We start from the raw sequence: 26,959 nt of genomic DNA, 5'->3' as shown, positions 1-26,959 counted from the left end.
AGTTTTTTGCTGCTACATGCATGAGCTCACTAGTGCAACTCGCCAGGGGGTGCGATCACAGCAACTAGTTGGTAAACCTGGCCTTTTGAGGGAGCTTGTCTCATTCTGTGAGAATTTTCTTATGAGATTAACCTACTCAGTCGCTTCTATTGTTTTTAAGCAGACGGCTGTATTCAGTAGCTTACTGAAGAGATTTTCACGTTACCTGTATTTAAGAACTTCTGGACTGAGTTACTGATAAATCTAGCCCCAGCTGTAGGGTTCTGCAGGGGGTTCATCTGTCTTTCTGTGCTTGTGCAAGCAAGCAGTCTTAAACAAATACACTCATGCCACTGCCATGAAAGGAAAACCTGGAGGACAGAAGTAAATTGCAAAAGAAGCTCCAGAACATTGAGATCTTGTAATCCCAAATCCATTTTACTACTTCAGGGCTGGGTCTATTCCCATTTAACATAGTGGCAAAATGGGAGGATTAATGCCATTGAAGTCAGCAGGAGTGATACCTGCTAAAGTGAGAGTAGAATCAGAGTATAATCAAGTGACAAAATGCGTAGTGTAATTATGAACATCTTAAAGATACCTGCTGTGGTCCATGGTGGTGTTAATGCTCAGCTTATTATTATTGCAGAACTGTATCATTGTAAATGTGCACAGTTTCCATGGAATAGAGAGACGTTTCGGTACATTTCAGCCCTGCAGTTTCCCAAGAAAACTTGGAAGCCAGACCATGGACATTCTTTCCTGTTCATTCACAAGATAACCAAACCAAACCAGAGCTATCTGCTCTGCCCACCACAGACAATACCACAGATAGGTATACAGTTCTCTATAACTGGCTGTTAAAAAGTGGTTGGTCTTTTTTTTTTTTTTTTTTTTTTTTTTAAATCCCTCTCAATTTAACAGTTACTTTTTCTTCTGTATGTTTCTCCTTGTTCTTCTCCAAAATTATTTACATTTTGTCTCTTCAAATGGGCACAGAATCCCAAATGTAGTCAAGTAAATATCTTACTGGAATTGCATTGAAAGTTCTTTTCTCCTTCACCAGTCCCAGCATAGTATTTGCACTTCTCAAAAGCATAATGTAGTTTTCTCATACTTGGTTTAAGATTCACTTTAATATCAGATCCTTCCCTGCAGAGCTTCCATTTATGCAAAAATTCCCCAACCCATGTTTGTGTACTTCCTTATTTTCACTGAACTGTAGTTTCTATTCCTTATTGCATTTTTCTATTTCTCCAGTTTAAGTTCTGTCTGAATTCTAATATACAACAGTGTGTTGGTCAGCTTATTCTAAAATCAGGCATACCTGTGAACTGTAATGAGCCAGAGAGAATGATGTTACAGATGATACCCTCACATTTGTTGACTTTGGAGGAGCGGAGGAGTAAAGCTATACTTTTGCCATGACGAAGTAGGTGCTGATTGCATAATGAGCATAGTTCTGTCTGGTCTGTGATGTTTACATCACTTTTCTAAGCCAAAACTTAGAGGTGCATTTATATAAACTGCAGGGTAAGGCAAGGAATCAGCTCAGCTCCTGACGTAGAGATATTCATCTCTTTGCAGAATTATACCCTGTTATATTTTATAAATAATGAGATACTACAACATTTTCCAAATATCTATTAATATCCAGGAGATACAAGTGCTAGTGATAAAAATCACTGTAGCATTACCAGTTTCTTCACAGGGAGAATGTTACTGTCATTCTCAGGCTGAAGGCAAAGCAGAGGAAATGTATTATTTTTTTTCTGTAATGCTTTTACCCTCTAAAGAAATCAAGGTGAAATTAAACCCATCATAGCTGTGCTGAAAAATAAAATTTACACGAGGAGAATATGAATGCAGTTTGTGGGCAGGCTGTTTTCTGCCTCTAGGAAATACAATGAAAATTCAAACCGGCTGGCTGAGTATTGGTTTGTGAGTGTTTTTGTAAGGCTGTAGACAGGCCTGACAAGTCTCACACACAAAGTATAACATCACGCATTTGGCTTCCACCTCACACTCCCTGGCCCCTTGGCTTGTGCATCTTGCATTTGAAGTATGCATGGTTTTTCTCCTGCTCTGTGACCCCTTAGGGTGTGTGCTCTCCAACCACAGCTTGGCTTCGTGTCCCTCGTTTTTTATCAGGGCATGATGTACAGGGACACATCCACATCTGATGGAAGAGAGAATCCAGATCTGAATATCTCTGTAGATTTAATCTTGGCTTCTCCTCTTACTTGATTCGGAGAATAGCAGACACTGTCAGTGTTTTTTAGTGGCCTGCCAGAGGGAGTTCAAGTACGTTGATGCTTGCCTATGCATGGACCTGTTTTAGGCTGGGTATGCAGACACTCTTCATTGCTTTTTCCATATTAGTTTAATCCTCTGTGAAAAAGGATTAAACTAGAAAACAGTACTCTTCCTGTGAAAGAAGTTGATTGTGGTATTACCCTGTCCTCTCCATCACCTTTGTGGTTGGGGACAGCTCTGTTCGCTTTTCCTTTTGCGTTCATTGATGAGTGACTTCACACATACATAAAATCATAGGTATTCTTTAAGGATCCATGCAATTTTCAGAACCCTCAAGTCAATAGGCCTGTGCATCCCAGTTTCAAAAGTGAGTTAATGGGAGAAGATCAAAGGCATTTATGCTCTCAAGTCAGATATGGGACTGAGACTAGACATCCTAGGTAACTTGGGGATATGCAGACATTTAAAATTAATTATTTCTTCACATTCTTATTGTGTTTGTGGTGCCTTTAGATCTCATCTCTGTATGAAATAGGTTCTGAAATAGATTGAATGCCTCCTAAACTAAAGGGGTTATTCATTATACAGGGAGCATATGTAACTAGAGCTTAGCTATAAATATGTACATTGTAGGTTCTTAAAGATATAAAAAAAACCCTCACCTTCATAAAGTGAGGGCATATCATGGCTAACAGTTCAGGTGATAAGAAAACAGTGAGTTATCTGTGACTGTAGCTGGTTTCTAGGGAAAGTCTGGTATACACTGTTGGCTTGAGATCCCTTTCTGCTATGTGTTTTTTTTTTGTGTGTGTGTGTGTATGACATTGCAGAAATCACTGAGGCTGCAGGTTGCAAATGGGCAACTGTGGTGCATTGGAGCTTTATAACTGTGCATTCATCTAAATATCACAAAAGAGGAGTTTCATTGTGCAGAAGCAAATCCATAGATAGATAACATACTTTATAATGGCCTATCCATCCTGTTTCCACAGTAGAAGACAATCTGGAAGGGGGAAATCTGTGCTGTTGTATTGAAATACAGGATTTTTGTGCCTGTCGAGTGTTTTATTGCATGCTGTTAGTGAAGTTATATGAAGAAGGAAGACTTACCGTGTTGCTATCTGGAAACTCTGAGGCTGGTGCTCAGTATTGATTTAGTCATTGTCCACAAGAACACTGAAAATTATGCCTTCTGTGGTTGTTATGCTTTCATCGTAAGGCCTTTATTGAACAGCCTTGGCCAGTAATACTAATGGATGGAGCACTATTAAGCTCACTCCTTTTGTGGGTCAAATAAAGTCTTCTCAAAATGTAGAAGTTCAGTGTGTCCTTTCTTTGTCAGTGATTCTGTTATCAGTTTTCCTGGCCAGGTGGAATGCACATTGCAATAACTGTATTGTGTGAAAAATTTGGTTCCTCAAATAATGTGGCTCCAAAGTCTCTAGACAGATGAGGAACCTGAAGTGTCAGTTACTGAAGGCATTAGGGAGCTTTGTTTGTGTTGTCTGACTAGTTTTCTACTGTGTCTGCATCAGTTGACAAGGAAAACTGACCGATGTCATCTACTTTGACTTCTGCAAGGTTTTTGACATAGTCCCACACAACATAATCTCTAAATTGGAAAGATATGGATTTGAAGGGTGGACTATCCAGTGGATAAGGAATTGGCTTGATGGCTCTACCCAGAGAGTGGTGGTCAATGATTCTATGTCTAGGTGGAGGCTTGTGACAAGTGGTGTCCCTCAGGGGTCTGTCCTGGGACTGGTGCTTTTCAATATTTTCATCAATGACACAGATGATGGGAATAAGTGTACCTTCAGCAAGTTTGCACATGAAACTAAGCTGAGTGGTGTGGCTGATACCAAAGAAGTAAGAGATGCCATCCAGAGAGACCTAGACAGGCTGGAGAAGTGGGCCTATGTGAGCCTAATGAGGTTCAACAAGTCCAAGTGCAAGGTGCTGCACCTGGCTCAGGGCAATTCCAGACATGAGCACAGACTGGGAGAAGAACTCACAGAGAGCACTCCTGAGGAGAAGGACTTGGGGGTTCTGGTGGACAAAAAACTCAACATGAGCCAGCAGTGTGCACTTGCAGCCCAGAAGGCCAACTGCCTCCTGGGCTTCATCAACAGAGGAGTGACCAGCAGGGCGAGGGAGGTGATTGTCCCCTCTGCTCTGCCCTTCTGAGGCACCACTTGGAGTGCTGCATCCAGGTCTGGGGCCCCCAGCACAAGGAGGATGTGGGATTGTTAGAGTGGGTCCAGAGGAAAGCCACAATGATGATGAGAGGGCTGGAGCACCTCTCCTATAAAGAAAGGCTGAGAGAGCTGGAGATCTTCACCCTGGAGAAGAGAAGGCTCCGGGGTGACCTCATTGCACCCTTTCAATACTTAAAGGGGGCTTATAAAAAAGATGGAGAAGGACTTTTTACTCGAGTAGATAATGATAGGACAAGGGGGAATGGTCTTAAACTAAAAGAGGGCAGACTTAGTTTAGACTTTAAGAAGAAATTCTTCACTCAGAGGGTGGTGAGGCACTGGCAGAGGTTGCCCAGAGAAGCTGTGGATGCCCCATGCCTGGATGTGTTGAAGGCCAGGTTGGACAAGGCCTTGGGACTGATCTACTGGGTGACATCCCTGCCCATGGGAGGGGTGTTGGAACTAGAAGGTCTTTAAGATCCCTTCCAACCCAAGCCATGCTATGATTCTATGACAGTATGACAGTGTAGATGTCTGCAGGTGGAGGTGGAAAGCCTGGGCTCCCTTGATAGCGGAAAGATCAAGGTGCTTTTAGGGAGCGATTTATCCAGCCTTTTTAGATCTCTGCTTAGGAGATGGTGTTAACATCATTGTAATAACATCCTTGATGTTATTAACTATATTCAGTTGCTCTCCACTGACTGTGAAGGGACTTTGTTATGACTTGCTCAGATGTAGATATTTATATTTAGCCAGACTAATCCCATCTGGAATCTTAACATCTTCTCTTTATCCTGAGAAGAGAACTCTGTTCTAGTCCTTGTTATAATCTTAGTAGGGACTTGAACAGGATTTCTGGTATCAGGACTGTGTTATCAACTACTGTGTTGTAAACACTGTTTTTCATCAAAGTTTTCAGAGTGGTTGTAAACTTGCTAGTGGTTGTAAACTGCCAAACTAATGGATCAGATAATTACACTTGCACGTCTGTTTCATCTGGCATTATTCACAAAAATTTTTAAGAGTGTAACTTTTCTTGAGGATCTAATGAAAGCTCCAGGCCAACAGACCCCACACCAGTATAGTGGCTGTTACTGTTTGCCTTTGTCTTCACTGGAGTCAGACCTCAGTTTAGCTAGTTACTTAACTCATCTTTCAGACGTCATTGATTTATTATCTCATGAAAGCTTTCTTGCCATGAATGTTTAGTTCTCTGCTTTATCAAAAGTAAGGAAGCATTGATACAGAATGCCCTGAAAACAGGACTGGTTTTGGTAGAAAAATGTATCCACCTGAAAGACTGGGTAGATGAAGAGGAATGTAGAAGGTATTTCTGGTGATGGCATTGTCCATGGGCTTGCAGTTAAATCCTAGGAAAGGTATTGGGTCCTAACAATTCTTGACCCTTACATTAGGGAAAGTAGTAGGCTTTTAATGTTAGTGAAAATTTCAATTAGGAATATCTTAAAACATATGGATTCTTAATGTGTTTGTTTTCTGCTTTAACTTTTTAAGGAAATCTTCATATTTCACAGCATTTTATTTCTTATTTAGGAAACTACTCTTATTATGACTATTTTGTCAGAGAATTCTAGAATATGGAATTATAGGATTAATTTCTTAAGGACATAGATTATTAGTCTATTGTCAGAAACAACTTGCATAACATTTCAACACGAATATTACACTCTATATTTATATAAAGGGCCCCTTGAGAATTAAGGTCCTTTGTGACTCTGTTGAGCAAGCACTCAGTGTTTATCTGCATATGTGAGCATGTGTGTGCTGTCTGATACATTCACAAATAATCCTGGGATTATAGCATCAGCATCCATCTCTTGATAAACTATCTATGAGCTTTTCTTTCACTTAAAATGTTATGTAGACACTCTGAATGCAAGAAACCCTGCCTTACTCTGTGAGGTTCTTTAATCTTGCCCTGTATTACATGGAGAAATTTACAAACAAATGTCTATTTCTATAAATTTACATCAAACATCTATTTTGAATAACATCATTTTTGGTGGTGTGAACTGAGACCTATGTAATTAGTACAAAGAGAAACAAGAAGAAGAAGAAGAAGAAAAAATGAACTTGGTTTTATTCTGCAAAGACTGTGTTTTAGGAATGTGCAGGGTTCAAATTTCTGTCAGCCTCACTTGTTGGGAATTTTGTTTTCTCAGGAACAACTTCTTGTAATGTAATAAAACATCATATGTGAATAATTGTTGTGATTAAGAGCCTTTTAAGAGGTTAGCAAAGAGCAGTCTATCATGATGCTTATGAATCACAAACTTAATATAAATGTGTATCTAAGAGCAGGGAGAGGTAAGAGATGGGGAAAAAGAATAAACATTGATGTCCCTATGTTAAGTCTAGTGAATTAAAATTCTCAAGTGAGATTAATCTCTAACCTTTCACCACCTTTTCATCAGGCTCAAGTGTTTTAGTGGACAATTTAATGACAAGAGTTCTTTTGTGTCTGTTGTGGGTTTCATCCTGCCTGGGTCTGAGATATGCCACAGAAGCATAACAAAGGCATTTGTCTATTCTTGGAAGTTGATGATGAGCCTTGTAGTCATTCCCATACTTCTTTCAGTGGAGAGGATCATGCACACAGAGAGAAATAAATCTCCTTTATGCTTTCATAGTCTTATGGCTTCATACTTCAGGAGATGAGGTGACCTACTTAGGGAAAAAAAAGGCGGTTAAAGAGAAGTAAAGGACAAAGGAGCAACGGAGATTCATGAAGAATCATAGCAGAATAAATTGGTCATTTTGGTTTCTGGAGAAATGATTTGGCTTGCTTTCTGCTTGAGGCTCCTCAGTTTAGCTTGCAGAGATCCTATGGAAACTGTAACATGTTCTAAGTATCAGGCTGCTTTGGGTAACAGGTAATATGACAAACTGGACAGAGGACTTTCGGCATCTGGAGGGAGACAGTTTTACCTTTGTGACTGATTTTGCTGCAAACATGTTAGTTCTCTCTGTTGCTTTCTCACCTTCTGCCTTGCCTCTGAAAACTATAAGCTCTTCAGAGAACTAGTTGGCTTGCACTGTACATTTATATGTAGGCTGGCACACTGAGACTGACCACACTGATCATGGCTGGGGTTCCCATGCACTGCTGGAGGAAAAACAAAAAACAAACAAAAAAAATCCTTTTTTCTTTCATTAGTTCTAATTCCACATATATCTGATGATATTTCCCTAGTTATGCTCAGATATTTGAGATTTTTGAGGCGTTTCAGGAAATGCCCGCAATCCTTGCTTACCAGTTATCCTACTGCCTGTCCTGTCTGTTATTCAGACAGAACTCCACTGACTGCAGCTGAGTCTGGAATGACACATTACCAGAAATAAAGTTGAAGGTATGATCCCAAATGGCCTTCCAGTAGTGACAGGTGCAAGAATGGTATTGACTTTTCTGTACATATGGTTCCATTTGTTTTATGTATGTTGAAATGATGTGAGGAACAAATGCTTTGTCCAAATTTATCATCCTTCTTTTGCTGAAACAGAACCCACATCACAGCACATCTTAATATTCTCATATATCCCAGAGGGTGTGTCAGACCTATGCCAGAAAATTCCCACAAAAGCTCTGTGCCTTTGAAATCTTGCCATTTCTCAGTTTTGTGCCAGCTCTGCTTCAATAGTCCAGTTGGTTTTCTTCCTAGAAGTCCTTCAGAAATTGCTTCGCCTCAGAGTTCTTGTGGGGCAAGTCACAGAATGTCTCAGACCCAGAGAGCATCAAAACTTTGAAATCATTCTTCAAAGGAAACTCACTGGCTCTGTGGAGGGGAGTGTTTGGAGGGAAGGGGAAGCACTAGATCCACAGAGTTTTTTCTCTCTGAATGTGTCAACTTAAAGGATATTCAGATCACCTCATTCTAGGTATTCAGTTCAGGTGGATTAGGGAGGAATCCGGGCTTGCTGTAGTCAGTGGAAAGAAGGATGCCCTTTGAGTGTTATTTGAGAGTCCATAAGTTTTAAGCATGCTTACTTCCACTGACTGAAAACCCCAACTGTAGATAGTAAGTATATTTTCTAATGCGTTCTCTTGTGGTTATTGTTGTTATTTTTCTTCCCAGATTTCCAAAGAAAGTGACACATTTGCAGTCATGCTTGTGTGTCTCTTACTTCCCCTATCAAAGTAATTTTAAAATCAACTGACCTTCACCAGAGCTATCTGAGGGTAGAAGTCTGTGTTGTCACAATTTTCTTTGGAAATAGGTAGTCTGAAAAGAAAAGACAATTCATAGCCCCTTGAAGAGAGACTGCAGTGTAGTTTTTTGTCTTATCAAGCACTAGAAACCTTATACAGGAGGAATTGTTATGAAATGCCCCACCTGCAGGACAAACTTCAGGTCAGAGCTAATACCTCATTAGACACTAGAGAATCTTACTGTTAGACATTTCTCAATAGAAAACTGTGCTTTCCTAGTTCTGCTACTCCACAAAACTGCATGATCTTCCTCCCCTACTCCCCTGCCTTTACTGTCTGTTTTTAGGCCAGTGGTTTGTTATGTGATGCCAAATCCAAGTGCCACTGTCTGGGAGCAGCAGTGCAAAATACCCTCTGCTGTGAATAACTCTCCTTGCTGTACACCTGTTAGAACATCACCAAAGATGTATGTCAAGATGCAGTGGGAGGCTTCAGGAGACAGAACTGCAGCTGAAACTACATTTTGCCCCATACATGATCCAACTGACGCCAGCAGGATTGTCTGAAGTTTAAATTAGCACATAGCCTGACCTGCTGTTTTAGATTAAGTAAAGGGGACAAATCTGTTTCCATTAATCATGGCAATGGTGGATGTAAAAAGCTGTATTAAGTCATTGTGTTAATCTAAGAAAGCAAAGGTTGCTACTCTGTTTTGAGACAGTAAGAAATAGGAAGGAAATCTGAAGTAAGGAAATGAGCAAAGTGAGTGGTATCAAAAGTTACTTCCATGCAACCCTTTCTGTGTCACTTTAGTTTTGCTCATTGCTTTGCTACAAGGAAACCAGTGTAATTCCAGCTGGAAAAGAACAATGCTCACTTAATACAAGTTTGTGGTATTGATAATGTATGAATAGGCCACTGACCTTAAGGATCCTTCTGCCCTTTTGGTGTATGCAGAAGGCTATTGCTTTTCATGTGCATATTTGTTTTTCAAATATTAGGAAGAAACTTGTCTATTGCAGATGATCAGTTCATTTGGACTCATTTCTCCACTTTTAACATATGAGGCTTGGGCAGGGAAGCTAAGTAATGAAATAGCTTAGCCAAGCTTCTCCCTTCTGTGGGTCATCAACAGGATGCAAGTTTCTGAAAGATTAAAATGTATTTTGTAGCTGCAATATGTTGTATATTTTATTGCATTGTGGTACATTAGTGGTGGTGCTTTGAAATGTCTGTGGTACCCATTTGTGCTGGAATCATGAAAGACATGTACAGACAAGAGTGTCAGGTAAAATTCAGAGTGCCTGAGGAAAGTAAAATACTGCCCTATTGTATAAAGAGCAAAGCTTACTGAAATATCGACTGCTTATTTAAACAGCATGATGTGGCTTTTTTCTTTTTTTTTTCTTTTTTTTTCTGTACAAATAAACTGGAAATCTGATTTCTCACATATAAATAATGACATGAATAAATGTAGTGTCTCATAAATGTTCTACTCCTCTATCTAGCACCTATCTGGGGTTAATTTTCCGGTTTAGGGAGAATTCACTTATTTTTTCATTACCTGGAGGCCTAATACCCTGTGAAGACTTTCCTTCCTGTGGAAAGACATCCTTCATCTTTAGCAGATTTTGGATCAAGACTCAGTTCCAGCTTTAGATTGTCACAGATGAGAGTTTGGAAGCCTTGTATTTCTGCTGTCTGGATAGAGATTCCAATCTTCGCCATGCCATGTCATGCCAGAGTTTTGTGTATGTTTGTGTATGTGTGTACAAGTACATAAGCACTGACATACTTGCTGGCATTTTCAAAAGTGAATCTGGAGTGCTGGCAGTCAGCTTCACTCTCTGCTCAAGTTTGGATATGGATGAAATTGAGCAGCTGAACTTCATCTTTGGCAATACTGAGACCATGAAGGTAGGATGAGGAAATAGATGAATAAGATCGTGCCTTAGAAAGGAGGAAATTACATTTAATTGTGACTTGGAAAGGAGGAAATTACATTCATTGCCCTTTGGACAATGCCTACGGACATTTCTTTTCAGTTGCCTTGTCCATGCCTCGTCATCCGTGGGCAGATTATTGTCACACTCTCACAAGGCAGCTAGGGACATGCACAGTTTTTCCTTCTGAGGGAAACATTTTGCTTGGCACGGCCAACCCAGGATCTCTGCTGGCCATTTGTAGGTCACGGGTGGTACATTAGATGCCAGTTATGGTCTATGTGCCTGGGGCTGGTTTAGCACAAGAATCATGCTTGCATCGCGGAGCTGAGATCATAAGGGTGTCTGACCTGTATGCTGATTCAAAGCTAAGTCAGTTAGCAGACTGTTCTCCAGGACTCTGGAATGAGTTCCTAATCACAGATCTGAAACAGCCCATATTTAAAGAATTTGAGTATGCTGCAAAAAGCAGTGAGGACTTAAGGTTTTCTTCTCCCACCACTGAAGCAAGTGTTGGCTGTGAAAGTGGCTGGCTGACTGTGTTTCTGTAAAACTGATTACTTTAAAGCTGTTGGAATTTGTTTGAGTGGTTAATGATGTTAGGGCACTGAGAACCATGGAGAGGCAAATTTGTTAATCATTTTGTATCTAAATAAACATAAATTGTCACAGCACATGCAGTGTTTCTTTTCTCATCTATAAATAACCCTTTCTTCCGCTACTTCTCTTTGCTCAGTGCTGCAGACACAAAGCATCTCATTGATTTGGCTTGATGATTTTAAGAAATGGATGCGAATCATTCCATACTTCCTCAGCTCACCGGTGAACCTAGAAACAGGAAAGTAGCCAGGCACAGAAACACTGCTTCTGTACTGCTGCCTTCCCGTGCTGCTCCTGCCCTCTGGCCACTGTTGTGTGGATAGGCAGTCTGTATGCAGGAGCACGTGGTGCTTCTTGTAGGATGGAAGTGAGAGAGGTGTGTAGTATTCCATCAGCTCCACAACCTCCTCATCTGCTGCCTAAAAACCCAGGGTCCCAGGGGGAAGAAAGGGGAAACCTACCTCTTCTCTGTCCTTGTCCAGATAAATGGTAAGTCAGAATTGCTGTGTTGGGTGAAATACATACATCATGGGCTTAGGAAGCAAGGAACCTTGTGTAGTGACAAGCTTGAGAAGAACTGCCTGTGTTCCAGGGAAGAGGAGCATGGAGAACATCCCCACAGAGCATGGAAAGATGCCTTCTACAGAGAAATGAGGTAGAGCACCTTGTTATCTGAGGCAGCAAGAAAGGAAGGATGAGTTAGTTTCAGCTGCTTTTTCTAGGTGTTCTGATTTAAAACCCAGGGCTGCTGATGAGCCTTAATTCTCCTTTGCATGTTTCTCACTGCTCTTGAGGAGCAAAAGAAATTCCTATATAGTAAGAAGCAGTCAAGCATTATCCTTTCTGGAAAGAGGCTGATGAAAAAGCTGGAAAATGCAATGGGTGAAAGAGGCAGGACTGTACTTTTTCATAAAGCAGAGAGTGCTGGTTGGTGACGTGAGCATCCAGGGTGTTCTCACCGTAGTATAAAGCTGAAGTCCTGATCTCACAAAGACTCCTGTGCCAACTGAACACTGCAACATTTCTTACGGCTCTAGGCCGTATGGTCATCATCCATTTATGTGGATGAGCATTTCCAACTTCAGGTGTAATCCTGCTGTCACTGAATTCAGCAGAGAACTTTGTAGGGGCTTTGCTCATGCAGGACAGATGCTTGAATAATGAATATCATGTGCAAACACACATTTTCTTGGAAAAACTGGATAGCTGGCTGCAGTTCTGGATTGTGTGCCTTCTGGCTTCTTGCTTCCCCTCCAGCTGTTAATTATTCTTCTGGTTTAGATCTTAAGGGAGGAATTATTCTCTTTTGCTATTTGTGTTTCAGTGAAACATTAACAATCTCCTACTAATTGCCTCTGCTAATTAGCTCAACAGTAGCAGTATTCCTGCTCATCTAGTGAAGCCATGGAGGGAGAATGTGGAACGGGAATAACTAAATCTCTTTGCTGTCCCCTTTTTTATGAAAACTGCACAAAAGTAGAGTAAAAGCATGGTAGCTCCTGTTATGCAGCAAGTGCACTGCTCAGGACCTGCCTGTAGGAGTGCAGATGTTTTGAAATGATTCTGTTATCCTATGAAGAATTTTGGGGGTTTTGCAGGAGGCCATAATTCAATGTTTACACAGCTGTCACTCTCTCCTGTGTACATTGACACAAAGCAACCACAGACTCCTTTGAGTGAAATATTTCAGCCCTAAGATTTGAATGTTTTAAAAACATTTGTGCATAGCTAACCACATTGGTTTAATATGTGACAAGCATTCCTCATTTGAAATGAGTGCTTACAGGCATCTGCTATGATACCAGTTATTTACAGAAGGAAAATTAGAAATGTTATCCAGCAAGTTACAGTATAATTAAACTGAATGAGATATAAGGTTGGAGTGTACAATAAATAACAAACTTATTTATCGAAAAAATTAGGTGCTGCTACCACTTATCTAATACAAAAGATTCTGCAATGGCAGACTTAATAAATATACCTTTTCTGTGGTGCTATTTTCCACACAACATAAATCCTTCTTACTAAATAAGATGACTGAAAGAAAGCAGAGTTATGGAAATACATGACTGATGAGAAAATGGTATGAGTTATTCTAACGTAAAAAGATGTCTCACACTTCTAATGCTGACCTTTTTCCTAAGCAAAAATATTTACAGTGTTATATGTTACTTGTTAATAATTTCAACTATTCCGGTCTTTGGGTTCTCAACTCTTAATCTTGAATATGTATATTAAAGTAACTGTGACCATTTTCTGGGATTCAGAAGAGCCTGATCATTCTTCATGTGTAGACATAACTAGGACAAATGCCTGTCCTTGGCATCCAGGTGCCTTCCTACCATTAATCTTCACAGCCCACCTGGGGTAAGTGAAGATTATTCTGCACACATTTTATTCATGGGGTAACTTAAACAGAATCAAAGCAGCTTGCCCAAAATTTAATCTTGGTCTGACTGAAGTTAATAGGAGGTAAATGCATCATTATGCTAGAGGCATAATTTCACACGTCATGAAGATGCGAGTCAGTAATCAGGAGTTTCTGTCTTTGCATCCGACAGCCAAATCACTTCGCTGTGGCCTGTTTGCTGACTCTTCCTATACGTGTTGGCCAGGCTGGAGCTCCATATAAAGCAGTGTGAGAATGGCCCTTGTTCTAAATGAAGCCAAGATAGTATTCTACCTTCTTCTGCTATTTTTGTCTTTAAAATGTCCCCACAGCAGTTCTCTAACTTGTAAAAAATAATAATAATAATAATAATAAAAAGTTTTCTTTTACTCATTGGAAATGTTCATCTGGTATTTGTGACCTTGGTATAGGCAAGGAGGTAAGCCTTGTGCTAATGTTAATTATGTGTAAAGGCATTTATAGAGATATTTAAAAGGTTACCCTTCTCAGAGGAATAATCAGGGCACTGTCTGCAAAATAATGATCATTTAAAAATAACTAGTTGAACAATGCCTTGTAGAAATGAATAGGCTATACAAAAACCCACATGTCAAATTGCCTGCCTATTTCTAACACACTTCTTATAAAGAAGGGGAATATTGACATATTGGCTCTAATTTTAGATGCCCTATAACAATGTGTTGCTGTATAGGTTCAGGACTTACTTCCGTCCCTGTAAAGATTATGCTGTAGCTTTTGGTCTTTTTTCTGATGCTGACTATAACAATATAGGGGCCAAATGACTCCAGTCTATTAGAGGAATAAGGCCAACAAAGTGTGTAGCTAAGCATGTCATTTGCAGAATGAAATTCTGGCTCTGGCTCTCCTTGACTCACTCACTTGCATCCCATTGCTTTTTTTTTTTTTTTTTTTCTTTTTTAATATGAGAAGAAAACACAACTAGTTATTGAGCTTTACACATGCTATGTGTAAAAGTGTTAATTGGGGTTAAATTATAATTAAATAATAATTCTTCTTTTAAAATGGAGACAGGTCCATTTCTATGTGGGTACAGCTCTGGGAGAGGCATGCTGTGGATCAGGGAGGCAGAGGGTATTGACTTCAGCAGCAACTTGTTGAACCTAAGGGAAGGGACATGGGAGGCTGAGACCCCCTACCTCTCATTGCACAGGGCTATTCCTAGTACTTACCTGTTCACAGATTATCTTCACTCTTGCACCAAGGCAGTCTTACTTTTTTAGTTAATTGTAATGCTTTAATTTCAAGACCAAAGTCCGGGTAATCATCATCTTTTCCCTTTCAACCTAACAAGTAATTGCTGGCATCCAGTAAAGAGAATAGAGTTGAACAGAATTCAGGTTTCAAGGGTACAAAACTTTGCTGCTCTGTATTGGGATGGGTAATCAGTCTCGGAAATACCTGCTCTGTGGCAAGCCAAAGAATAAAATTAGTTGGAGACAATTCACTTATTTATTTTTCCAATTTAGATTTTTTATTTTACCATTCTTCATTGGTATTTCAAAATCACTTAATTTCTGGAAATAAATCTTAGTTATTTTCAGTTTGAAAGCAGTGCGTGTATATCTTCTATCCCTAAGCAATAAATCCCCCTCCACAAGTGTCTTTGAACTGGGCATTTTGTTTTAAACCAACCTTTTTTCTACCAGCAGTTTTAACTTCAATGGGTCAGCATTTTTCAAGGGTATCATCAAATACTTCCTTACCAGCTCTCTGGAGTGTCTAATAAGACTCAGATGAAGGAACATGCTTTCCAAACCAGAGCACGTTTCATGTGCAGTCACTATGCTTTCAGATATTTCACGAATATAGGGATTTCATAAGTTTCTTTTAACTTCATTATCATCTGTTCTTTTTTATGTTTGTATATCCTTGTGAACAAATAATGTCCATTATGATAAAAGGGAAGTGATACAAAATAGGAGAATCCTAAATAGTGTTTGACTCATTCTCCATTTAGGTTGCTGTGGCTTCTTTTGAATCATTATCTATTGTATTTTGGTATTGCTTTGTGTTTTACTGACTATTCAATATATTTCCCACAGAGACTAGTTCTATGTGTTTCCTGTAGTGAAGACTATTCAAATGGCCTATAATCCTGTAATAGTTTATAACAAAATCAATTTGGTATGCATTGGAAAACATTCTCTTCTACTACATTCAAAGGGAATGTGTGCAAAGAGCAGAGAATTCATATTTGTAATGATTTTTTTTTTGAAGTAGGAAATACGTGTGCTTGCGTAACTGAGGGTTCTCTTTTGTTCTATTTTGCTTTTCCTATCTCTTTTTAAGGAGAATCCCATTTTATCACCTTAATTAGCTGGAAAAGTTTTAGGATTTAAATCTTTATTGCAGAGTAAGATCTCCTGTTCAGACCTTGTATTTTGTGTGAATTTAACTCCAAATTTTCTAAGTACCTCCATGGAAATAATTAAGTGAATTATTGTGCGTCGCTCTGTGTACTATACCTGCCTGGCAGCACATCTTTGAGTTAAAATTTAAGAACTACTGCAGCACCCTCAAGTGGTGATGTGGATCTGTATTTACAATGTTTTTCAAATGTTTATTTCTAGGGCTATGAATAATTTTAATGTTTTGGGCTGACCTGCTCAGATATTGTCAGATCCTGCACTCCCTCCTCAAGTAAAGCTCCCGCTGAATCCTATTAATCACTTTTTTGAATCTGAGCAAGAAACTCAGGAAAGTTTTTTTTTTTTTTTTTTTTTTGGATTGTCAAATGATTTTGTATAGAACATAAAGCATTCACTCTGACTCCAGTAACTCTGGTGTTTCTGTCAATTGTGCAGGAATAAATAATGTGAGGACCCTACAGAAAGAGAAACCAGCACATTAGGGTTTTTCTCAGGACTATAGTTGCAGGCATGCTGCACCTGTGGCATGAGCAACAGTAGGATTGCGAACCACCCGAATTGCTTGAGCACCCCTTCTTCCCCCCCATCAGTGACATCTCTTGTAATGACTGAGGAGGAATGCTCTCTCTCCGGCAAGATTTACTAGTTTTGTCATGAGGGTCTCTGATTACGGTTTATTATTATTTATTTATTTATTTATTTATTTATTTCTGTTAGCTGCCAATTTTAAACAGCCAGCTGAGAACTGGGACAGATGAATGGCCCTGGGTTGGAGCCTCTTGCTTCCAAAGTTCGCAAGTGGCATCTCTGCTGATGCTCCAGCTCCTTTTCATTCTGCTGATCTCTCTCAATGCTCACAGAAAAAGAGTCATTACCCCACCAAATAAATGGCCCTAGCATGATGTCTGTGAGCAATTCTGCCCCCAGTACAGAGTTATGAGAGCAAATCACTTACCTATGCTGGTCCTCATCTGTAAAACACCAACGAGGGGTTTTATTTCAGAAGTTTACTGTAAGTCTTAATGGATGTTGTCTCCACTTTAAGGGTCTTAAGTGAAAACAGATATCAAAATGCCTTCTCTCTTGTCACTTGTAATAGTGTGTGCTGGGCAGAGGGCACAGGCTGACAGGAGTGGAAGAGCTCCCTCCACACTGGTGCTGCGTTGTGCGGTCCCTGCTAATGCTGCAGGTTAGCAGAATAGCACAGCTGCTTGTTTGCCACTGCAACTTCTGCCAGGTCTGGCATGTTTTCTGCATCAAACTCAGAGAACATGCTTGACAGACTCTGTAAACAAAACAATTTTATTTCTTAAGGTCACAAAGTGATCCAGACTCTTATTTATAAAATTATATTGAGCCCAATTAATTCTCTTCTGATAATTATTAAGGAAAATGGAATTTAAATGTTAAATATCATTATTATTTTTCTTTTTTTCCCCTTTTTCCCTGTTATTTGATATAGGAAATAGACCTTGCTAGCATTTTAGCTCTAATCTGTCCTCACTTCGTTCTTTTTTTGTCCTCTCTTCTCATAAAAGACTCATCTCATTTAAAGTGTACCATCTAGGCTGTCATGTACATAACAGACTGCATTGTGTTCACAAGAGAAACATGTCAGCAGAGGGCAGGGTCTAAGAGTAGTGAGTTTCCAAAGGGATCTGATAAAGAAATAACAGCTATTTCTAATACAAAGTAGATAACAGACAAAAATTATGTGTGATGGAGCATATTTGATATAATGTCTGTGCTTTCGCCTTAAAGGCCCACTGTCAGCTTAGAAATCACATTGTGAGCATTGTGATCCTTCTTATTTTATTATTTTCTATATAAAGGCACTACCAGTGACACAAAGGAGCATGAGAGAGATTACTTTGTAAACTTGCCTTAGGCTGCTCCTAAAATAAGCAGAAAGGTGCAATCAGAACTCTCCCACCCTGGCTGCAGTACTAAGCTGGGATGTGCCAGCAGCCCGCATTGCAGCTGACCCACAAACCTACTTTGAAACATTTCGGGGCACATGTGGGGCTTGCGAGGTGGAAGGACATGTGGCTCCTGCTGCCTCTTAAACTAGGAAGCCTGGCTAGAGAATTGTCAAAGTGCTTGTGGCAGAAAGGGGAGCTGGAGCTCAGAGCCAGCATCCCAGTTAAGTCAGCCACAAGAACAAGGAATTCCTCAGCACTGGATCATAAACCCAAAACACAGGTGCATTAAAGAAAAAGCTGTGCTTCTTTACAGCTCCCTGGAAAAAAGCAGGCCAAAGATGAAATCACAGTTTGTTTATTTAGAAATAGGTCTTGCTGAGTGTTCTGAAAGAAACACTATTTTGGGCTTAATAGACCAGCAAAATCCAAAGATTTGAGCTCAATGTGACTATTTTCTTTCATTTTAAATACAAAGAAAGCTCTGAGGGTTTCAAGATGAGGGAAATGCCTTTGATGGGAAAATCTTAGGTCATTTAAATTCATACAAATGCAATGTGACATCTCAAATTCTAGCCAAAACGCAGGTTTACCCCTCTTTGGGGTGACTGTCCCACTTTCTGGTTGCATCGTCTCTGTTATCCAGCAAATATTTCCTCTGACAAGTTGTTGCCCGCATTTGTCATAATGTGCCGCAACTGTCAGGGCCACATGTGCTTTATGTTGAAGGACCTGTATGTGTGCAGATCACAGAAGTAGGCCATGCTAATTGTTGTGAGGTGTCATCCACTTCCAAAAACAGCAAGCAATACCAATACAAGAACGTGTTCCTTTGGATGAGGATCCTTTCTTCTCGGTAAAAGATATCGTCAAGGAATTTATTATCCCCAGAATCAGTGCTGAATTCTGTTTTACTGAGTTACTAGATAGGAAAAATATATTTAAAATGGTGAATAATGTCTAGAATAAACAATTCACAGAAAAATTGTAAACTTTGCCCAGTCTCATGAAATGGAAGAAGGTTTTAGTGTAGTTATTTATATGAGATCATTGAAGATGCAGTGTTGAGAAACAATTTCATGATTATCAAGAACCTTAAATTTCAGATAAACAGTGCTGTTGTTTCTGTCTGCTTGTTGCTGGTAGCGGTTCCTGGAGGGGACGCATCAGCTAGTGTAACAAGTGGAGTTTCAACAGAAATTGTTACTGCCTTAAGTCATGGTGCCTTCGTTTTCTCAGCCATTGCTTTCAATGTTGATGCGTTCACAAAATGCAGCACTGTCTGTGCTGCTGAAGTCTTGTTGATGTCATTGCTGCAGAAACTGTGATGGACTCAATGGCTGTTTCTTGGAGCTCTGTTGTGACATTTTTAGCTGCCTAGTTGCTGCTTGTCTGCTTTGTGGAGAGGAACAAGAGGATCTGAATGCTGCTGGGTGCTTGCATAACTTGGAGGGAATTAGATTTTTTTCCACTGGAAAAGCAAATCAGACGTCTTTCAGAGTTTTGAAATTATCACTAGCAGTCAAAATTTCACAGGATTGCCTTTGTCACAGTCGCATTCAGATCATTATGAAGCAGCTTGTATTTTCTTGATTAGCAGAGTCCTGGGTTACTTTTGTCTTTGCATTGAAATTATTGAATATCCTTGAAGTTAGTTTTCACATTTGCTTTAATTTGGTTCACTTGGCATATTTTTATGATTCCTTGGCATATGCAAATAAATATACATGTAGATTTACCTCTAAGTCAGAAGGGACTAGACATATGCGTGCCTTGATTCACAAAGCTTAGGTTTTACCTATTTTTTAAAGATATTATTTAGCAAGACAATAAGATCTACATTCACTAACCTGGCAGCCAAAAATCAAATACCCCTAAACACAGGTACAAGCAGAATATATGCAAAGGATATGGGTACATCCACTGGAATTTTCCAAAGCAGTGGCTCATATTGATTACACCATCACTGATATGATTTTGATAATTCCACTCTATTCCAGTGCCTCGCATTACTGAACACCTTTGCAATTCTGACCTCGGTGTCTCTGACATACTCTAAAAGACAGCATTAAAGTTAGAAGGAAGCACTTATATTGATGAGTTAAATCAAAGCACATCCTAAGAGGTATTTAAAATGAAAATCTCTCTTTGGCTGGCTTGTCTGTTGATACTAGATAAGTGTGTTCATAAACCTGTGTTAAATCTGTAAGGATGTAATTTATTGATCTCCTAGCAGTATTCCATTCTTGTCCTTGTGTCTCCCACCTCTTGAAAAATGAATACACTGTTTGGACAGCCATTGATAATCCAGTATATTTGCAGTTACACAATGGCAGTTGACTGAAAGCATTAATAAACGTTTAAAATAGACTCTGAGAGCCTCAGCTGTTTTATACTTTATATTACTTAGACAGATGAATTGGATGAATGGAGTACTTTGTACTTAGAAAACTATAAGTGAACTAGTAAGCTTTTTTTTTCTTTTTTTCTTTTTTTTCCTAGTCAATATATGAAGACAAATGGGCAGGAAAGAACATACACCAGCACTAAGAGTAAACTATCACAAACATCTATAATGCAAATGGCAAATGAGTGCAAAATACAAAAAGGAATTATTTACTTTTAAGGCAATTTCACTTCAGACAGTTAATCTAAAACTGTGTTCCAGAAAGTCCCTGCTTACAGACCACTTAGTTCCAAATGACCCAAACTCATCAGATGCTTTCCTGCTCAGTCTGAAAACTTTCTAAAATTCCTGCAGTGGAGGTTCTGTACATGGAAAACTGCCCTGAGAAGACAGGCTCATCATCTCTGTCTGCAGTGCTGATGGGAAACAGAAACAGGACAGAATTGTACCTAAAGCTTTCAAGGTGCACTATCCAGGATTTATTCATAGAGACAACCCAACAAGTGCTCACAGGATGGGGTTTTCATTGTTCCATCAGGGTTTTCATTGCTCCATGATTGCTCCTTTCTTTGTAAAAAGCTGCAAGAGGAGAATATTTGAACCTGTTGAAGCTGTGTCAAACAGGAGGAAGAAATTTTGTGCCTGATGGGGCCAGAATGAGAACAAAGAAATGGAAGATTATTTTGTTAGGCTGGTGGTAGATAGCCTTTTGAGGTGTCTGTCTCTCTCCATATGCTTGTTTCTTTGCATATTCATATTTCTATTTAGGTTCTCCTTTTAGTTCTGTGAGTCTAAATCCTAAAATTTTGTCATTACATCCCCTGGGTCCTTTATTCAGTCTAGGTTTTAGTTCTTTTCCAACCAAAAAGAAAGCTGTCAGTTTAGTGACAGCTAGTCCGAAGAGTCACAGATCTGTTTAAAGGAAATCTCTATGTTGTAAAGAAGAGGTCTTTAAATGAAGAGGTCTTTAAATGAAACCATTTTGTCTTGTCTATTCCCTTAGAAGTCTCTGGCATGCATCTGAAATGCTGACTGGTTAAATCCCTTCTGCTTCTCTATGATTTTTCATGCACGAATTCTTTTTGGCAAGTGGAAATTCAGAATTTCCGCTACCATTTTTATAGTGCTGAATTAGAGAGGAATGGCATCAGCTCCTCCCAGCATGGGCAATTAAGGATGTGCATATGTGGCTCACAGACATAAGAGGGAGCAGGAACCTTGTGTATCTACTTCATGTACAGAGCTGAACATAATCTCTGTCCTTGAGACAGAGCCTGTCCGAAGAAGCTAACTGAAGTGCCAGTGGATACTTATGCAAAATGGTTACTGTTTTGATAGGTTTCAACAGTTTTCTTTGCCTTTCAGAAGCTAAACTTATTTCCTTTTCTTGCTGGTGAACTCCTCTGAGAGACTGTTTTAATCAAACAAACTGGTTGTAGTCATGGCATATCTAACTCAAGCATCAAATAGTGACATGTTGCGAAGCAGAGAAGAATATGCGTAGAGACCAGTTCAGCAACATTAGCTGGGTCTTGCATGGCTGCCAACAGCTCTTGGCATGCAAAGAAAAATGTATTGTTCTGTAACTTTAATGCTCAACTTCCTGGCTTGTCTTGAAGACATAGCATTGGGATCTCATCCTAGCTTTTCCCAGACAAAGCTTCCAAAGACAGAATATTAATTAAGGCAAGAAAGACAGACTTCAATGCAAATTACTATTTGTATGTATTACAATACTTGGTCCAGTGGTAGACCAGGACCCCATTGTGCTGTGTATCTGCACAAGCACATTTACATCGGTACCTTATTTTACTTAGGCTTTGCTGTTACCTTTTCTGGCAGCGATCTGGTGCAACCATTGTTCTAGGCACTGCCTTCTGTCTTTTTTCTGCCTTTTATCTCTTCTGCACCACTTGCAAAATCATAAAAACTAGGAATGGGAAAGACCCTCCCAGTCATGTGGTCTATCGTTTCGCCAACTGGCAAAATTATTCCTTACAGCACATTTTCTAGTGCCTCATACAGGCTATTTATAAATGTCCTCGGCATTAAGACTTTCACCCATTTCCTCTAGAAACAGTCATGCACATACTACCAGGAAGAGCTTGCTGATACTAAGCGACATGTTCTTAGTTTCATTCAATGAGACCTAGCTGTGTATCAAGACTTCTGGTGGATAAAATTTCCATTCTACTGAGCACAGAGCAAACAGTTTTCCATCAGGTATTGGCAGCACCCTCTGGAGTGGCCAATCCCTCTCTTTGAAAAACCTCTCATTGTGTGACTCCAATTAACCTTGTAGCACTCCAGCTCATCTCCCAGCTCTCCAGAGGTGTTGGTGTTTTCCATCTCTGCCAGCTTTGGTCCATCTCTTCTTTGCATCTTTGACCCCAATTGCCTTCATCTCCTCTCTCTCTGAGCCCTCCTGATACTTCACTGCACACTTGCCTCTTCTATGTGCTTCCATTTTTCTTTCTTCACTGCTCACCCTAGGTCCGTCTCTTCCCTTGAACAGCCTTTTCTTCCGGCCTACTTTGGTTTCTTCCCCCAGACTTGTATCCTGTAAGGCCATCTTGCCTACTGTTCTCAGTACGAGAGTATCAGTGTTTCCTTTTCCCTGGAAAGAGCCTCCACCCACTCATTGAATTATTCTTAATGTGACCAGAACACTAGTTTTTCCAATGCTGCTCTTATTCCACCCTTGCCTGTGGAAAGCTTGCCTTTTTGTTTGTTTGTTTTGGTGTTTTGCTTGTTAATTAATTAATTAATAGTTTTAAGGCCTGGAGGATTATTTTTTAGAATAATCTCTGTGATGACAGAAAGAAATGTGCCTTTTTATGTACCAGGTTCACTCACTGTCCAATGCTGCGTTTCTACAGAATTTGCTTTGAGATGCTACTTGCACAAATAATGATACAAGAAAGTGAACGTAGTAAGTCGAGATACTTTCTCCACAGTATATAATGCCCCTCAGTATTCAGCAGCCCTACTGTCACTTATCTTGACAAAGTTTTATGTTCCCCCCAGCACATGCATTAGATCAAAATAAGCGATCAATTGTATCTTCAGGGCCTGCTGTATCGGTACATCTGACATAGGAAAAAGACTTTCTGTTCTCATTTGGTTTGGTTTTTAGATGACAGCAGACCTATAGATGGCATAAGCCTGAGGGCAGTAGAGATTCACGAGTTAGAAGTGTTTATCTTGTCTAACAATAGTAATAGGAGTTAAACTAGTGTATCTTTGTTTCTGAAGTGCCTGGAAAATTGCTATTATAAGAACTCAGAAGAATATTACACTTGTGTTAATAAATACCTGTCAACTGTATTCATAAATGCAGTAATTTTAAGAACAAATATTCATTTTGGGTTTTCTGGGATGATGTGAAAAGTTAACCAGGATATTCTAAAATTCCTTTAGAAGTTCAGTCAAAAAGGAAAATCTCATATTTTAAATTAAAAAAAAAAAAAAACACTATACATGAACAATTGAAAACATAATTTTCGTTAATATTTTCCCACTAAGCAGCTGCTCATAACTATCATCACATATAAACTAGAAATATGCTTAGCTCCATCTGCAACAATTTCGCTATTATTTAGATGACAAGTTCAAAGTTTAAGCAAACATAAATTGCTTAGTCAAAACAAAAGAATGGAACATGAATAACTACTCACAAGGCTTGAATTCCCTGTCAGACACAAGTAATATATATTTTAAAAATATATCCAAGAGAAGTATTGTTTGATTGATTCTTTGCCAGTGTCATTCCAAGAAGTCTTGTCCAAAAATAAGTCTTTTATGTCTGGTTTTAAAGGCAGGAGGGCTTGGGCTTGACCTGCTTTTGAAAGTGTTACATTAACACTGCTCAAACGTGGGGATGCTGTTTATTTATACAACATGGAAAAACAAAGTGTCATTTTTATCTGTGTGCTTTAAAAATGCCAGTAAAACTTAGTTACTTGGTAGCTGCAGGGAAAATATCTTAAGCTAACACTTTATTTTGATGGAAATGTCACTAGTTGGGAATCAAACCTCCTTGCAGAACTTCAGATACTGAATTAAATATACAACTAAGAGGCACTTGAGAACACTGTTGGTTTTGAAATGCTTTGATTTGTACCTTGGGGTCTGTTTTTAGGAGTTAAGGGAAGAATTCTTTCTTACATATAAGATGTGTGTTTAAAGACATTAATCTTACCGTTGCATTTCTGAAATATTTTGCCTCTTTAAATGTGGTGCACTATACAAGTTACTTTCTTCTCAAATCTCACCGTAGGCTGAGCAGGTCTTTTGCTGTAAGAAAGGCACAGTTGTTAATACACTGAGCATTTATTGCCATTTACTGTCTTATCTCAATGCTTCCTGTGCTCTTTTTTTGGCTCCATCCTATTTGCCATGCCCTGTTGCTGTGCACACTGTATGACAGAATCTGGTCACATAACCAGGACATTGTAAAGGACTCTGGGCTCCAAGTCATGCACAGGTGAACAGCAAATTAACCGCGGAATTGCAAGCAGAGTAGATGACTTCCAGGCTGAGCTGCAACTCAGGAGTGCTGGGTTGTGTCCCTCCCGGAGAGGCGGACAAGACTCCCATAATGCGTGCTTGTGGGGGACAAGTTACATCCTGAGACAACTTGTGCACAGGCAGAGTGAAGTGCTCTCCAGAGTCCCTAATGAAATCATCTGGGTCCCCTATGACTCAGAGAAATCTTTCTGCTTTCAGTAATGGCCCTGACAGACTTGATTCTGGTTGAATCCTGTTGCGGGGGGGGGTTATTCAAGAGATTTCTGCTTCCACCTGCCCACTCGGCCCTTCTGCACAAGGTCACTCATTGCAGCAGGGCTACAGAAGTGCGTGGTGCAGTTCCCAGCAGTGCAAACTATCTTCCTTCACCCACTGCAACACTTGGCTCATGCCAGGACTTTGTTTCTGCTGCCTGTGGTCTGTCATGGAGTAGTGAGCTGGAATCAGGAAGGCCTTTAAATAGCTGTAATTATTTATTTCAGGGCAAATGAATCACAGCCCAAAGCTGCATGATCAGGAGTTTTGGTGGATGAGGACCATTTGGCTGGTTGTTTTTCACTGAGCTTTTAAAGGATTTGACGTTGCAATTTTGTGTTCTCTTAATATAATTTTTCCATGAATTGTGTACACACATACATGCACAATATGTACATGCATGACTAGACAAACTTGATTATGTGAAATCTTGATTCTTAAGAATTAAAAGCACAAGCTGAATGTATTTGGAGCTAAATTGATCCTTAGTGGCTCTTTCAGTTTTGAACTGTGCTGTGAGGCAGATGTTTTCTTTTTTTTTTCTGTGCTTTCTTTGAGACTTTCTAATTCAGACGTTTAATCTTTGGTGCTTTTTCTGCTTGGTGGTTTAGTCTTGCCTTTTTGTGGCTTTCTTTGATTATTCCTTTGTGTCCTAGTTTTCTTTAGAAGTTAAAAATGTATTATTGCTTTTAATTTGTTTCTCTTGTTCCTTTTTTTTTTTTTTTTCCTTTTCCCCCTCTGTTTTGGCTGTTGCCAGTTCCAAATAGTCATAAAATCACTGTTAATGCAGTTCAAGATGGAATTTAGTGGAGCTAACTGTACAGACTTCTGGTAATGTGCAGTCAATTCGTGGCAGAAACATAATTTAAGATGGGGGCAAGCGGCTTCTGGAGTTACCTCTGGTGAAATGTGTGTCGCTATGACTTAGAAGCTAGACCTTCACTTCAGAACTATGTGCGTTCATCTCATTTTTTAATTAAATGTCAGGATCTCAGTTCTGAAGATCAAAATGATTCCTTCTTTCAAGTTCCATCAGGAAGGAGGCAGAGCGTTTGTTTGTTTTCTCTCTCCATGAGATAAGGTTCCCTTTTCATCTAAATGTTAAGACTTTTCATCCCTGACTTTGAAGACACAAATAAAAAGCAGCGGATGAAACTGTTTAGATGTAAAGAGATTTTTGATCAGGCAGTTGTTGAAATCATTGCGGGGGGGGGGGGGGGGTGTCAGGGACAGCTGCATGTTAGAGTATTGTATGTATATGATCGACTCAGTTGTGGGTTTTGTTTTCAGACTGAGCCAATTAGATATTTCAAAGGTGGTATTTTCTTAACGGCTAAAACTTTAAGAATAGCGTTTAGAAACATTTCAGCCTTTCAAGCCCACTTACTGAAGTGTAACCAAGTTTGTGAGCTGTCCAGCAGCGAGTCTCTGGCTGGGAACGGCCAAGATCTGGCTCCTGCTCTGTGTGCTTCCCATCAGAGGATGGCAATAGCGCTGGCCATCTTGGAGGTCAAGGAGGCGGCTTTTGCCATGGGAGGATAAGAGGGGACAGCAACTCTGGCACTTCCCTCTCTCCTTTCAACCTGAGCATCTGTTGCCATGGAAACCCCGGCGGCTGATGCTGGAGCAACAGGACCTGTCACCCCGCGTCCCGGTGCGGCCGTGCCGGGAGCGGCTGGACACCCCCGGGCAGCTCCCCCGCTGCCCACCGGAGCCCCCTTTACTCCTCCGGGAGCCTTCATTCGCGGCCGCCGTTAATTCTCCGCGCCGAGCGTGCGGGGACCGGGGCCGCCGCGCAAGGACCGCTGCTGAGGGCGGACCCCGGCCCCCACCCGGTCCCGTTCCCATTCCCGGTCCCATTCCCGACCCATCCCGGCTGCCCCCGGTGTCGACACCACGCTTGT

General features: G+C 40.0%; 1 protein-coding gene across 1 annotated transcript in view; it reads left to right on the top strand.

The window, feature by feature from the left end:
• The window catches only part of LOC310895510 (uncharacterized protein), a 94,775-nt gene extending 85,847 nt beyond the window's left edge, over nt 1–8,928 (top strand). The window contains exon 7 of the mRNA XM_083826975.1: nt 629–8,928. Within this exon, the coding sequence (XP_083683101.1) occupies nt 629–843 (215 nt within the window). The 3' untranslated portion in view covers nt 844–8,928. The remainder of the gene's footprint in view (nt 1–628) is intronic.
• The last annotated feature ends 18,031 nt before the right edge of the window (nt 8,929–26,959 follow it).

This window comes from Anser anser (assembly GCF_964211835.1).
Source record: "Anser anser genome assembly, chromosome: 2".
NCBI classification, from domain to species: domain Eukaryota; kingdom Metazoa; phylum Chordata; class Aves; order Anseriformes; family Anatidae; genus Anser; species Anser anser.
Note: the sequence above shows the minus strand (reverse complement) of the source record. Positions and strands in the feature narration are given on the sequence as shown.